The sequence below is a fragment of the Cryptotermes secundus genome, unplaced genomic scaffold (genome assembly GCF_002891405.2).
Source record: "Cryptotermes secundus unplaced genomic scaffold, Csec_1.0 scaffold203, whole genome shotgun sequence".
NCBI classification, from domain to species: domain Eukaryota; kingdom Metazoa; phylum Arthropoda; class Insecta; order Blattodea; family Kalotermitidae; genus Cryptotermes; species Cryptotermes secundus.
The window spans coordinates 8,407-22,392 of record NW_019734312.1 but is presented as its reverse complement, the minus strand read 5'-3'; the positions used below and the strand labels follow the sequence as shown (position 1 = coordinate 22,392).

At 38.7% G+C, this 13,986-nt stretch overlaps 2 protein-coding genes across 11 annotated transcripts in view; one reads left to right on the top strand and one right to left on the bottom strand.

Annotated features, from left to right (window-relative positions):
• Positions 1-13,615, top strand: part of LOC111868486 (asparagine synthetase [glutamine-hydrolyzing]) — a 197,989-nt gene extending 184,374 nt beyond the window's left edge. Inside the window, exons 12-13 of one of the 5 annotated variants that reach the window (XR_004513449.1) lie at positions 10,185-10,325; positions 13,379-13,615. The gene's annotated coding sequence lies outside the window, so the exon portion shown is untranslated. Of the gene's footprint in view, positions 1-1,671; positions 2,279-2,306; positions 2,363-4,053; positions 4,263-10,184; positions 11,000-13,378 lie in introns of those variants that run through there. The other 4 variants (XM_023859155.2, XM_023859166.2, XM_023859165.2 and 1 more) reach the window with 4 other exon arrangements.
• LOC111868490 (zinc finger protein 239) lies at positions 225-8,845 on the bottom strand. 6 transcript variants are annotated; one of them, XM_023859173.2, is made up of 5 exons: positions 8,762-8,845; positions 7,860-8,039; positions 6,295-6,507; positions 2,316-2,398; positions 225-1,247 (listed from the first exon to the last, which is right to left on the bottom strand). In XM_023859173.2, the coding sequence occupies exons 2-5, from the start codon at positions 7,860-7,862 to the stop codon at positions 236-238; spliced, it is 1,311 nt and encodes a 436-aa protein (XP_023714941.1). In that variant the 5' UTR covers positions 7,863-8,039; positions 8,762-8,845; the 3' UTR covers positions 225-235. The 6 variants fall into 6 exon arrangements, with proteins under 6 accessions (XP_023714941.1, XP_023714943.1, XP_023714942.1 ...); XM_023859175.2 differs by having other exon boundaries at positions 7,890-8,039; XM_023859174.2 differs by having other exon boundaries at positions 8,727-8,775.
• Positions 13,616-13,986: the final 371 nt, after the last annotated feature.

Here is a 13,986-nt window from a genome sequence, read left to right as displayed (position 1 = left end):
CATCCAATCAATAACCTAGTCACTACACCAACCAAGCTATAAAAAATAAAGAAAAATAAAACAACTGAAGGACATGACAGAGATGAAAAAAAACAACCTTCAGAGATAACAAGGAAAATGAGAAAGAAACGTGCTTCACAGAAACTTCAAACCTCAGAGTAAACTTTCTTTATAAATTTCACAAAAAATTCACATTGGGGAATTTAAATAAATGTTCACTAAAAATTTCACAGTTCTAAGATGTCTGCTCTGTGTGGCTACGCCTATGTTTATCAAGATTTTCTTTACGTGAGAAACTTTTCTTGCACATTTCACAACTGTAAGATTTTTCACCTGTGTGGATTCGGCTGTGTCGTAAGAGATTTTCACTACGTGAGAAATGTTTATTGCATACTATACAACTGTAAGGTTTTTCCCCTGTGTGTGTCCTAATATGTTTCGCCCGATTTCCACTATCTGAAAAACGTTTATTGCATATACCACACTTGTAACGCTTAGCCGACACATTACTTTTATCTAGTACCTCAAGACTTTCCCTGTGCAAGAAATGCATATCATTTTCACCACTATAAGATTTTTCCACTGTATGGGTGCGTGTGTGCTTTGCAAGATTCTCACTACGTGAAAATGATTTTTCACAAATTTCACACGTGAAACACTTTTCTCCAGAATGGATTCGCCTATGCCTTGTTAGATTTTCACTCCTAGAGAATGCTTTGTCACATATATCACAACTATAGGGCTTTTCACCAGTATGGGTCCGTTTATGTTTTGCAAGGTTACCACTATCTGCAAAAGTTTTATCACACATTCCACAATTGTATGGCTTGTCTACTAAATGAGAGCGACTATGATGAGCTAGACTTTCCATATCTGAAAAAATTCCATCACATAGCTGACAACTATAACACTTGTCTCCTGCATCGATACATTTGTGCCTCACTAAACTTCCGATAATAATGAATGTTTTACTGCATATTTTGCATTTGTATGGGTGCTCACCAGTGTGTTTACCTATATGCAACTTAAGGTTACCTAGCTTTGAAAACTCCTTATTGCATTCCGCACACCTATAGTGCTTCAGCTGAGATTTCTTTGTTGCATTATGACATTCTCTTGACACATTTACACTACCATTTGAACTGGAGGCATCAGTGTTTCTCTTGGGAATCTCAGGGAATACACTTAGAAGTGCTGGACTGCAATCACTGTCAGACATTTCTTGTTGGCTTATTAACACCTCCACACTGCAAAAGAAAACCAACACCACCACAAGAAGAAATTATAAATAGTTTTAGTTTCCGAACCTCACACTTTAAAAATAAGTATCATCTGAATAAAAATACAGTGGGTCTTCATTACAGAGTTCCTGGCTACAGATACAGAGGTCCTGGGTTCGATTCCCGGCGCTACCAGATTTTGTGAGAAGTGGTGGGTCTGGAACGGGGTGCACTCAGCCTTGTGAGAATAACTGAGGAACTACCTGAATGGAAAAGTAGAGGCTCTGGTTTAGAATCCAAAATTAATGACTGCGGGGATTTGTTGCACTGACTACACGACACCCTCTATCCGCTAAGTTGGTACTAACTTCGCTGACAAGTGGTGGTCGCTCGGCCGGTATAGTTCGCTTGTGGACTAAAGNGCCATGGATTTTTTTTTTTTTTTTTTTAGGCCTTCATTACAAAGTGGATGCTGGGGGACAGCTTCAGTACTCATGTTAAAGCTACTTGCATTAGAGTGAAATTGGCATTTACATAATTTTGGAATATCATTATTATATGTATAATATTTGTGCATCAACTAAAATATGTATATGAAATTTAAGGTACAATTCAAACTGTGGTCAAGTATATAAAATAAGTATCCATTAAATTTTTGCCTTTGAGCAAAGTAATCTGAAGGTTAGAGAAACCAGAAACATATACTCGTAGCCTATTCACAGCAGACCAAGGACTTCATCCTGATGACAGAATACCAAATACTACTGCCATTAGTACATACTAGCTTGTCCAAAAACATTTTTCCTTTTCTACTTCATACTCATTGAAATATATCTAACAATGTGTCTCCTTCATGTATAATGGTAGATCATGTTATCTAATTTGGAAAAAAAAATTCAGTGTGATCTATAAATGTTATTTTAAGGTATCATTTATCCACAATATATGTTGATGTGGATGGACAGACTGAAGATAACAGTTAATAACACATTAGTGAAATGTGCTTATCTGATAAATTCTGGATCTAAGGAATGCATGCCTGTCTCTCTGTTAAGTAAAATGACAAATTTAAAATTTTTATTATAGCACACTCACCTTCCTGGATATACTCCATAATCTTCTGAAGATCCTTTATCACTGGACTCTTCCCTGATTGATGTGACATTCTGCAACTCTTCCTGCGAGGGAAAATATATCTAATAACATAAAATTAGTGCTCAGATGTCCACGTAATTACAAGCAGTGCAAGCAACACCATGATATCAGATATATTAGCAAAATTCTTCATTACAGTAAATCAAATGATCCCAAGAATTAGTCAAACAAATGATTTCTTTGTCATAATTACTATTCTTTTTCAGAAGCTTCAAACATGGCTTTTCTTTTGGAAGTTCTGAGACAACTCATACTGTCTACATCACAAAAATATCTGAAGTAGTAATTACTTCTAAATATATTTAACTATGCGGCTGTAACTGTATATATTACATAATACTGAAGAAGGCAATGGTTATTGCCAGTGGTGGGAGGAAGCAGTCATGGTATTCACATAGAAGACCAAGAAAAATCACAAAAACCTCCTAACAATATCTGAACTACATCAACACACAATAATATAAAGAAAAAATAAACATAACTAAAACCATAGTAACCATGAAGAAAATTGGGCTGGCCCAAAGAAAGCTTCTGTGTGTGTGTGGGCAATTACCTAATGGAGCACAGTTCTTCAAAATTGCGCACCTTTCATAGTCCTCAAAGGTTCATCACAACATTCACAAGAAGCTGCCACTCAATCTCACCCCAAGTGAAGTGCATCTGGCCCACCATATTTAAAGATCAATCTTAATGTTACCTTTTGCTTTATACCGATGTCTTCTTTATGGTATCCTCACTTCAGATGCAACACAGGAGCAAATATAAAGAAAAAGAACTTTACAATATCATGCTCCAGATGCAATATGGGTGAACTGACACCTGTTCAGCACTGTTTTTCAGCTTCACTACTGTCACTGTTCCATTGCTCATATAACTAATGCAACAATACCAAAACAGTATGCAAACAGAAGAGACGTATAAGACCAGTGACCATACTGTACAAATATATCATTCATGAAATGCATTGAAGCAGATGAATATATATTTGGGGAACAGAAATGACAATTTGAAAGACAGTAACAGAAAATTAGTCTCAAGAACATGATAAAACTAAAGCAAAAATAATCAGACTGCCAACCTGACTATACAGGGTGTCCCAGGAGGAATGGACCAAACTTCGGGAGGGTGTTCCTTATGTTGAAGTATGCCGATATAACCCAAAACACCTATGTCCAAAGTTGAACGGTTACGGAGATAATGGCCCAAGAAAAGTGTGGTCTTCTTGCAGGTCCACACACTGTGGACAGTCAGCTGTGACTGTTATCTGTTTGTACTTGAGTGTGGTGATGTCACACTAGCCGTGATCTCATGCGCAACCTACCAGAGCCTACATATTACGTTGCGGCGGNATTATTAACATTACAGAATCCACATATTCCTGCCAGTTTTAATATGTATTTTGTAATCAACAAGTGTGTAACACCGGTCAAAGTTTGACACTTCTCTGGCCATTATCTCCGTAACCGTTCAACTTTGGACATAGGTGTTTTGGGTTATATCGGCATACTTTAACATAAGGAACACCCTCCCGAAGTTTGGTCCATTCCTCCTGGGACACCCTGTATATATTGTAATGTGTATAACTGTTGCTGGGTAGCAAACTTGAAACAAACAATGAAACAACATTTGCTGCTAGGCAACAGATTTTTAATAAGCAAGTATACATGGCCATTGCTAGGTGATGCCTTCATGGACAGACATCTTCCCAAGGAGATGATTGGAGCAACGATGGAAGAGCTGTTTTCTACATGGTCCATGCCGAGGGGTTATAAGCAAGACGAGGTTTAGAGCTTAGTTCAAGTGACTAGACTGATGTTGTAGCAGGATCTACTGATTATAGGGCATGATCTGCTGTACTGAGCCTGGTTTGACAGAGGCCTTGTATATGTTGTATATACATACATTTAATAACATGTAAAATGTAAATTGTACGAAGGGGGACCCAAAAATAACCGGAAACGACCTGTTGCACGCGCATGCTTTGTAGTTATGAGTTGTGCTGCTAGGTGGTGTTAGCTGGGGGTCTCCCGCGACTGTTAGTGAGCTGGCGTCAGTCTGAGTTAAGTGGTTTGTCTGTGGTGCTCTGTTGTGTGCATTCCTGTTTCAACCCTTTGGCGATTAGTGAGATGGCGGACCAGAAGGAACAAAGAGTGTGTGTGAAATTTTGCTTTCTGTTAGGGAAAACTGCAGCCGAGACTGTTGGGATGCTTCGGCAAGCCTTTAATGATGATGCTTTGGGGAAATCACAGGTCTACGAGTGGTTTTCCCGTTTCAAATCTGGCAACATGTCAACAGAAGACATGCCACGCCCCGGGCGTCCTTCGACAGGAAGAAATGACGAAAACATTGCCAAAATCAAACGTGCAATTGATGAAGATCGTCGAAAGACCATTGACCAACTTTCTGAGGAAACGAACATCTCATGGAGCACGGTCCAGCGAATTTTAACCGAAGGTTTGCACATGAGACGGGTGTCTGCAAAATTTGTTCCTCGCATGCTCAGAGATGACCAAAGAGAAAACCGCGTGAATGTTTGCCGCGACTTGAAGAGTGAAGTGCAGTTTTCCCTAACAGAAAGCAAAATTTCACGCACACTCTTTGTTCCTTCTGGTCGGCCATCTCACTAATCGCCAAAGGGTTGAAACAGGAACGCACACAACAGAGCACCACAGACAAACCACTTAACTCAGACTGACGCCAGCTCACTAACAGTCGCGGGAGACCCCCAGCTAACACCACCTAGCAGCACAACTCGTAACTACAAAGCATGCGCGCGCAACAGGTCGTTTCCGGTTATTTTTGGGTCCCCCCTCGTCCATACTGACAACAGACTTACTACTGCTGACTGTGACTCTGGCGACAGACAGACATGTCCTCTAGTCAGAGAAAGCACCCCATATCAACAAACGTGCAGCTGTCTGACGGTAATAAAGATCTGGTCTTAAACTCCAGATGGGTGCTTTATTCCAAGACAGACTGGCCGCCTGACCATTGGTTGTAACACAACTTTGACTTTGAATTGAGCTTAGTCAGTTGTTAGCCAGTCTGTGAAGAGAAGACCAGGAGGTTGGTGTGAGATGGCTGCAAGCCTAGGAGTTAGAGAACTGCAATTCAGTCACTGAATCACTGCTCTTAGAAGCTGGTAGCTGAGCCACAGAAGTAAGGAATGGCTGCTGTTGGAAGTCATTACCAGGCAATAGCTAGTGGAGACTGTAACAGACTGAAGACACTAGTCTGTGTGTGACAATGATCTGTAAAGTGTAGTCATGAGTTGTGTGTGTAAGTGGTCAACAAATCAAGTCACCAATCCAAACCCCATCTATAGTCATTCTTAACATGTAACAGTATGTTATATATGTTAGAACAGAAAGTTTACTTAACAATGCTATGTAATTTGTTCAGAAAAAAAACAATTAAAAAAAAGTAAAGCTATCCCTGAAACAGGCCATGGAGGCCCAGAGGGTTGTGAGATGTCGAGGTTCTCACAGTTTCTAGACAGCCGGTTCACAGATGGCAGTGAGGCTGTCAGCCTTACATGCTGGCCACCCTTTATCCTAGGAAGATTCCTGGTACTCATTTCTGTTGGAGGCTGAGTCGACCCCAGGGCCACAGTCTAGTTGGCCGGATTAGGTCAATTTAATAATCCAATGACATCAGGAATCAAACTCACTACCTTCTAGCTTGTAACACTGTTCCTCAATAAACCATGCTACTGCGTGCCCCCTCCACCCACAAAAAAAAATAATATTAAATAATAACTATTGCACGGGTCACAAAACCTAATATTAGGTAATGATTAAAGAAAGCACTACAGTGAAAGAAATCAAATACTGTCAAGCAGGAACTGGCAAACTATTGCTTTCTCAGCAGACAGCAGAACAAGCAAGACCAAAATGTCATTCTGATTACATCTTCTCACCTTCCCTTCACTTTTAACTGACAGTGTGGCTGAAACTGGTACAGCATCCAGTTTATTCTCTGTTTTTTGTATGCCCTTTTGTTGGGGAGCAATGACTTCAACCAAAGCTATGTCTGCCTGCTGTGTAGCAGTAAGCTGGATATCCCTGTGCAGGAACAATGAACCCCTGCCAGAACCTAAATCGGGCTCCACTTTGATCACATTCATGATGAACTGTCAAGAGTGAAATGCTTATTTAAAAATAAGAGAAGCAACAGCTTGAGCCAATGGTTTAAAGCCAGTAAATTTATATTAAATTCTGTTTTAACTGCAAAACCTGTATTAATCTAAATACAGGGCAAGAAAAAAAAACACTGGAAGAAGTATACCTAACAAAATCTCTCAGCCCTACAAATCGATAACTTAAACTGGGAAACAAATAGTGAACATATTATCCGTAAACTAAGTTCAGTAGGCTTTACTATGAAGACAACCACTTCATTCACAAAAACAGGAACTTCAAAATTATTTTACTTCGCTTACTTCTATTCCTTCATGTCATTTGGAATAAGTTTACGGGGAAATTCAACAGAGAGTAAAAAAAGTGTTTTATCTCCACAAACATAAGAATAATGACGGGCCTTAAAAGAATATTTTATAGAAGATTATCTGTGGCCTAGAAAACCGAAATTAACGGCCGTGATGATCCATTGTGCTGACCACGTGACACCCTCTATCCGCTAAAGTTGGCACTAACTTTGCCGACAAGCGGCATTCACTTGGTCAGTATAGTTCGCTTGTGGACTGAAACCATAATGTGTGTTTTTATAGAAGATTATTTAAGGAGTATAATATTCTACCATTAACAATGATATTTGTTGTGGATATTAAAAAATTTCAAAGAAATTCAGACATACACACAAAACCTTCATATGGCAAACACTACCTTCCATCATTTTCAGAAAGGAGTTTATTGTACTGGAATGAATTAAGTTATTCAATAATATTGCCTTTTACAACTACAATTTAACATATGAAAGTGTTTAATCCAGCATTAATGGAATTTCTTATATTTTACTCCTACTCAATAGAAGAATGTACCTAATTATAAATGATCAGTTGTACATACATGCACATAATAATGGTGACAGGTCTTTGATATAATTATTTTTGTGCAATACTGCATTACGTAAATCAACTTAAGTTTTGGGATACAATGTACAGTCCCACATGCTATGGTGCAATGTTATCTCATTTGTGCAGTTGATTTTTGGTAAACTTGCTGCTGTACCTAACCACTATGCAACAAAGGCATATGTCAATCAAATACAGTCTTGATCTAAGTACAAGACTGAGATGAGTCCTACAAATAAATAAAAAAACTCCATGGCTTGAGTCCACAAGTGAACTACACCGACAGTGACCACCGCTTGTTGGTGAAGTTAGTGCCAACTTTAGTGGATAGAGGGTGTTGTGTGGTCAGCGCAACGAATCCCCACGGCTGATGATTTCGGTTTTTTAGACAAGCCTACAAATATATTGTATACATAAATTCCTAGCAGATATTCGGCTGTCAGTTTAACTACCATATGTTTATAAAGATGTCTGGAAAGCACCTAGTTCTGTCATGTCTCCTGCATTCCTCTTCATAAGTGCTCTTCTAGTACATCAATATCCAGTCTTTTAATATCATCTCTCTCTCATTAGGTTTCTCATCAAAGTCATTGTCCTGCCATCATGTATTCATAATCATCACTTTTTAAACCCTGAAACAAATACTTTTATCTACAGATGCCAGACAGGAACCTTGGAGAGGATCTAGAACGACCCTAAAGAACCAAGTTAAAAGATGACATTTGTTTTTATGATGATGATGATTATGATTACTACTACTGACATGGCATACTACACTAGCTTAAAAACCAAGGCTAACCTCAAAAGCTTGAATGAAAAAAACTGCACACATTATGCTATCTAACCTCTAACTGAAGTCAGGAGGGGATTATGCTCTGCAGTATAGATAACGGGAAGCAAAAGAAGGGATAATGGTTTTTCTTTTCACATGTGGCATATGGCATTACTGTTCTACCAAAACATACAATTACTTTATTTATAAAGTACAACACACTGAATGGTTTACTTTCATTAATCTGTGTGACAAGGAGACAGAATTAGTATATATCCTAGGGAACCATAATTTTCAATTTGATAGTCCTGTCCCGAAGTTAAAAAGTAATTTGCAAGAGATAAAACGATTCTCTCCCGCGCAACACAATTCGAGCTTGTTGACAGATTGCTATGCGACCCTAATCTAATTAAAACAAATTAATTCAGAAAATTTGATTCCAGTTATTAGTAGGTGCATAACGGAGGTAATTCATTCCGCCACACTTCATATTCAATTATACGCGTACCGGCAAACTATTCTAACAATGATATAAATTAAAAATTACATTCACGGTGCTTATTATATTTGCAACACACATACCACTTTCTTCCAACACAGAACACATCTCATATCGCAGAAAGTGAAGTAGCGAGCACGGATTAACGAGAGGTTAGCGAGCATGGCCCCCTCCCATCGATATGATCGATGTGATCCAGTGCCAGTGTGACCGTGGCGGGAGCCATTTTGATTTTTAAAGCGAGAAGAAGGTGTAGATAGAAGTAGTAATGGAGTGGAAGTTTGATTTAATTAAACCAAAATGCAAAATAGTGTGGCGTATGTAATGTAAGTATTAAATTTTACAAACGTGGTGACATAAGATTTTGTATGTAAGTGAACATTTATTGAGTTACGCAAGGAATACGTGAAATGTTCATGTTCCTGTAGTTTGAAGCCCGCTGTGTAGTACTCGTTGCTGTGGCCTGTTGTCGTCTTCAGGTTAGTGGACAAGGAGGTAAGGAGTCCTACACGATCAAACCTATGTTGTTAGAATTAGTTTTGATTCGCTTGTCAGGTTGGTCAGTTGGGAGGGGGCAGGGGGGAGTTTGGTTATGTTAAATTCAATTAAGGTTACAAGATTCTAATTAATTAGTAATATTCGATAATATTTACGTACGTTGAGGTAGTGTGACATTACATGTGTTGTATGTTTGTAACGTAAAAGTTCTCCGTGTATGCTGTGATGATTTGATATAAATTTGTTCAGTAAGCAGGAGACGAGTGTACAAATATTGTTCATCGTACATCTTCGTGTATATATAAATTTGAATCATACAGACTCTTATTAGAGGTGCAGCTGCAGTTCTGCAGTTGGGTTATGGTTGAACATGTCTGTGCTTCAGCTCTGGGGTGGTTGTAAATGTAAATGTAAGCCTGTCACTGTGACCGAAAGAATTAACAAACACACAGTATGTTGCGGAATGAAACAGATTTGTCATGTGATGACAAAGTTATAGATGCTGATTTTATGTGCAAAATAATGATTACTTTTAATATTCGTGTTAGAAATTGAGAATTTGAAGTGTGCCATTATGGGATCATATTGGAGAGAGAGGGAAGGGCTAATGTTATGCAGGTTCATATGATTTGTTATTTGCTAGAAGAAAAGATTAATATTATTACAGGTACTTACAAAACAGCACTTCACAGTATAGATTAGTTTGTATTTGGCTCATGAAATTTGGCATTGTAGGCGAGTTTAAAAGTAGGTACAAATTTTGTGTTAAAAGCTTTTCTGTGTTGGTATGAATGTAGTATAAGGGGTGGGCCTTCTTGGCCCTTGCACCGCGAATGCCAAGTATTATGCAGGAATGTTATGTAACCATACATTTTTTGTGTCATTGGAAGCCACTTGGAAGTTTTACATTTTGTTGAAATTAAAAGTGGATCAAGTTTGAAATCGTACATACAGATTCGCATGCAAATCAGAATCTGTTTTTTAATGCTATTCATGTAATTGTTTCAGGCCCGTGACTCACCAGCACAAGACCTCAAGTGACTCATCTGCCAGAAGACGAAGGAGTTATTGTACAGTCATAACGAGCAAGTTACAGCATTTTTCTGACATCCATTATGCTCTCCTGTCATCCCTGCATGGCTCTTTCAGGTAGCCTTTTCTCTTGCAGCTATGCCACCAGAATCTCTGCATGTCAAGACAAGTGAAAATCAGTGCATGTCAGGACTGAAGTGAATATCTGTGCCTGTCAAGACTGAAGTGAAAATCTGTGCATGTCAAGACTGAAGTGAAAATCTGGGCATGTCAAGGCCAAAACATGACAGGAAGATACTGTTACAGTATTACAGGAAGAAATGTCAGTTTGATGTGTGTGACCATGTCAGACTGATACTTATGTGTCCAACGAACAGCCTCTCTTGCTTTACTATGTTTGCATGCAGGAGGGTAACACATGTTCGTGATATCATCCGACTTTGTGTCTTGCCTTGATGCCGTTGATGTGCAACATCAGTTCTCTTGCTTTTCTTTATTGACTCTATAGTTCCGGCCCAACCAGCCATCTTCAGGTATACAGGTTGTTGTGATTGCAGAATCTGCTGCTCACTGTAATGCTGTTTTGTTTCTGTTATGTGGAGGCCTTGGATTGCATCTGGTTTTGTGGGTTAGTCATCTGCTTTTTTAGTTAGGTGTCCTTGAGCTGCTGGTCTTTGCTTCATGGTTTTGTTTGGCTGTGGCTGTCTTGAATGTTCTTGCTGGGGCAGGAATTTGTTGTGTTGATGGCCAACCACAGCACAACAAATATGCCCAGCTCAAGGACACCTAAACGAAAAACAGATGGTTAACCCACATAACCAGATGCAGTCCGAGGCCTCTACATAACAGAAACAGAACAGCATCACAGTGAGCAGCAAGTTCCTTGATCACAACAACCTGTACACCTGCAGATGGTCGGTTAGGCTGAAATATGTCATGACGTTAAAGAGAAAACTGTGAGAGAATGTTAACTGACGTTGCACACAGACGGCATCAAAGTAAAACGCAAAGTCAGATCTAAGCAGTGCAACAGGATGCTGCAATGTAACATTATGCCTGATATCAGTTTTTATGTAAAATTCCTTCATAGTCTTCTGGCTTATGACATTGTTACCAAAGTTTTCTGCTGCTCTGTTGAAGCCAGGGGCAGTGTGTTCTCTGGTAACCATCTACCAGGCAACAGAGTGTCATAACTTAGGAGACCAGAATGAGATTTTTCACCGTTGTGAAAGATTAAAATCTGATACTGTGTAAACTTGTTTGTATATTCAAATCTGGTGGATACTGTAAGGAAATAATCACAAAACCATAGTAGTTCTGTTTTTCCTTATAAAGGAAAGAACTTTAGAGGTAAAGCTATCCCTATAAGAAGCCATGGAGGCCTCTAGGGTTGTGAGACATCAAGGCTCCCATAATTTCTCTAAGCAATCAGCTCACAAATAGCAGGAAGGTTGTCAGCCTTACGTGCTGGCCACCCTTTACCCCCCTTCCCCTAAGATTGGTGGTACTCGTTTCTGTTAGAGGCCAATTACAGACACTGCACAGTGTAGATAAAAGTACTCGTAATTGCATATGGACAAACAGAACATAAAATCAAAAACTAATTAAATGTAAGCACTGGAGCAAAGACACATTAATGTAATTAATAATTCAGTTTAATTCATGTTTATTTACCTGCAAACTGAACAGCACAGAGGCAAATTACAAAGTTAGCATGAGTACATAGAAATACACAAAATAACTAAAAATACAAAATATAAAATAAGACAGTCTATATAATGGCAATAAATTAATAAAAATTCCAAGAAAAATTAACGTTAGCATTAACAGGTGAGAAAAATAAAATAAGTACATTTTGAATGGTTATGCTATTATGTGGCGTGATAGGACAATACCCATACATACACACATAGAAGTTAATAATAATAATAAAAATAAAAACAATTAAATTCATGTTTATTTACGTGCAAGCTTAACAGCACAGAGGCCAGTTAAAAGGTTAGCACAAGTACATAGAAATACACAAAAATAATTAAAAAACAAAATGCAAAATTTGAGAGTCTATATAATGGCAATAAATTGATAATAATTCCAAGAAAAATTAAAGGTAACAGGAGAGAAAAATAAAACAAAACCAATATATGTACATACACAGGCCGTGCCATAGCTCAAGCGGTTAGTTGCTGGCTTCCCACCATGGAGGCTCGGGTTTGAGCCAGGATGTGGTCAAGTGGGGTTTGTGGTGGACAAAGTGGCGCTGGGGCAGGTTTTCTCCGAGTACTTCGGTTTCCCTGCCAATCTTCATTCTACAAAATTCTCCATCATCCTTATCATCCAGGGCAGGCTACAATAGGGCAATCAATGGCCACTCTACCGAGTGGACCCAGTCAGACTCCACCCCCCACTAAGCGAATTTAATTTAAACTTTATGTACACACACATAATATTAGGAGTATTATCAAATATTATTAACAGTCTTAGATTCATTGTGATTGACAGAAACTGTTCGACTTGCAAATATATCGAGATCTTTACTCACCCTGTTGGTAGCATAGGCACATCGAGCAGAAGGACAGTGCTTATTAGAGGGACAAACACCAAGCAATGAGAAGTCTGTAAGATTCCTGGGAGGAACACGAAGGCTAACATTTTCCAAAAGAGAAGTGCAGGATTTAAGACGAAAGACTGAACAAAAAAAAAGTGCATCAAGGTGATGTCTCCATTTATGTAAAGAATGTAGACTTAAGTTCTCTAAAGCATCAGTATAAGTATATGGAATATGAAGGAAAAAGCAATAGAAACAGACGGACGCAAACTTCTGCTGGATGTGCTCAAGCTTTTTGGCATCAGTCAAGTTGATGGAGTTCCAAACTTCCGAGGCATATTCCAACTTGGACCGGACTAAAGTAAAGTATAGTACATACAGACACTCCAGGGAGGAAAATCTGTAGATAATGGAGCGAATAAGGCCTAAAAGCTTTATGCATTCAGAAAATATGTAATTAACATGTGTGTGTGAAAATGTAGCTTTGAATCAAAGAAAACACCCAGATCATTAATGCTGCCGGTGCGTGTAATGATAGCATGGCAAAGCTGATATTTGTAGCTCAAAAAATTTAGCATTTTCTGTGACAGAACTGTGTCTATATTCTCATTGTTGTATGTTGCAGTTCTCACAGGCAACACACATTTTGATGGAGTGTGATGAGGGAGTTCCATAATGAAACCTGTCTAAAGCATATCAGCTTCCACTTTGGTTGGCCTAAATTACTTTCATGTATGTCTTACAGAAGTGTTAGAAGTTACAAATGTTTGGTAAAGTTTCTGTGTATACGTAAAATGGACTCTGTATGCTTGCACCTTACCTCTCTTTTGCTAGTTTCTATCGAATAAAGTACAGCCAATGATATCTCTTTCCCAAAACTTGTCCTGTAAACTGTGGCTCTCATATCTGCATACAGTATCAGCATGTGACAATTTGGATTAATTGACAGTGGGCTTTTCTAAACACCTGGTAACTTGAAAAACTGTTGTCTTCTTAGATCTTGAGGCCTTGTAGACTGGCAGAATGTTACCACCACTTTGGAGGAACATGTAAAGTAATGAGACCCTGAAGATGGAGGCCTCACATTCCTCAGAAATGTTGGTAACATTCTACCAGACTACATGGTGTCACACCCCAGAAGACTGAAATCTTTGTGGTTACAGCCATATTCATGTGGAAGATCTTAGCCGAAGACTCGTTCGCTTAGAGAGTATACATTGTAATTGCACATAC

Bases quoted from the DNA above. Each gene is read 5' to 3' on its own strand.
- LOC111868490 (XM_023859171.2), bottom strand. From the start codon at position 8,791: ATGAGATGTGTTCTGTGTTGGAAGAAAGTG. The intron at 6,508-8,761 runs GTATGTGTGTTG...CACTCTTGACAG, and splicing joins TTCTGTGTTGGAAGAAAGTG to TTCATCATGAATGTGATCAA. The intron at 2,399-6,294 runs GTGAGAAGATGT...TTTCCCTCGCAG, and splicing joins CAGTTAAAAGTGAAGGGAAG to GAAGAGTTGCAGAATGTCAC.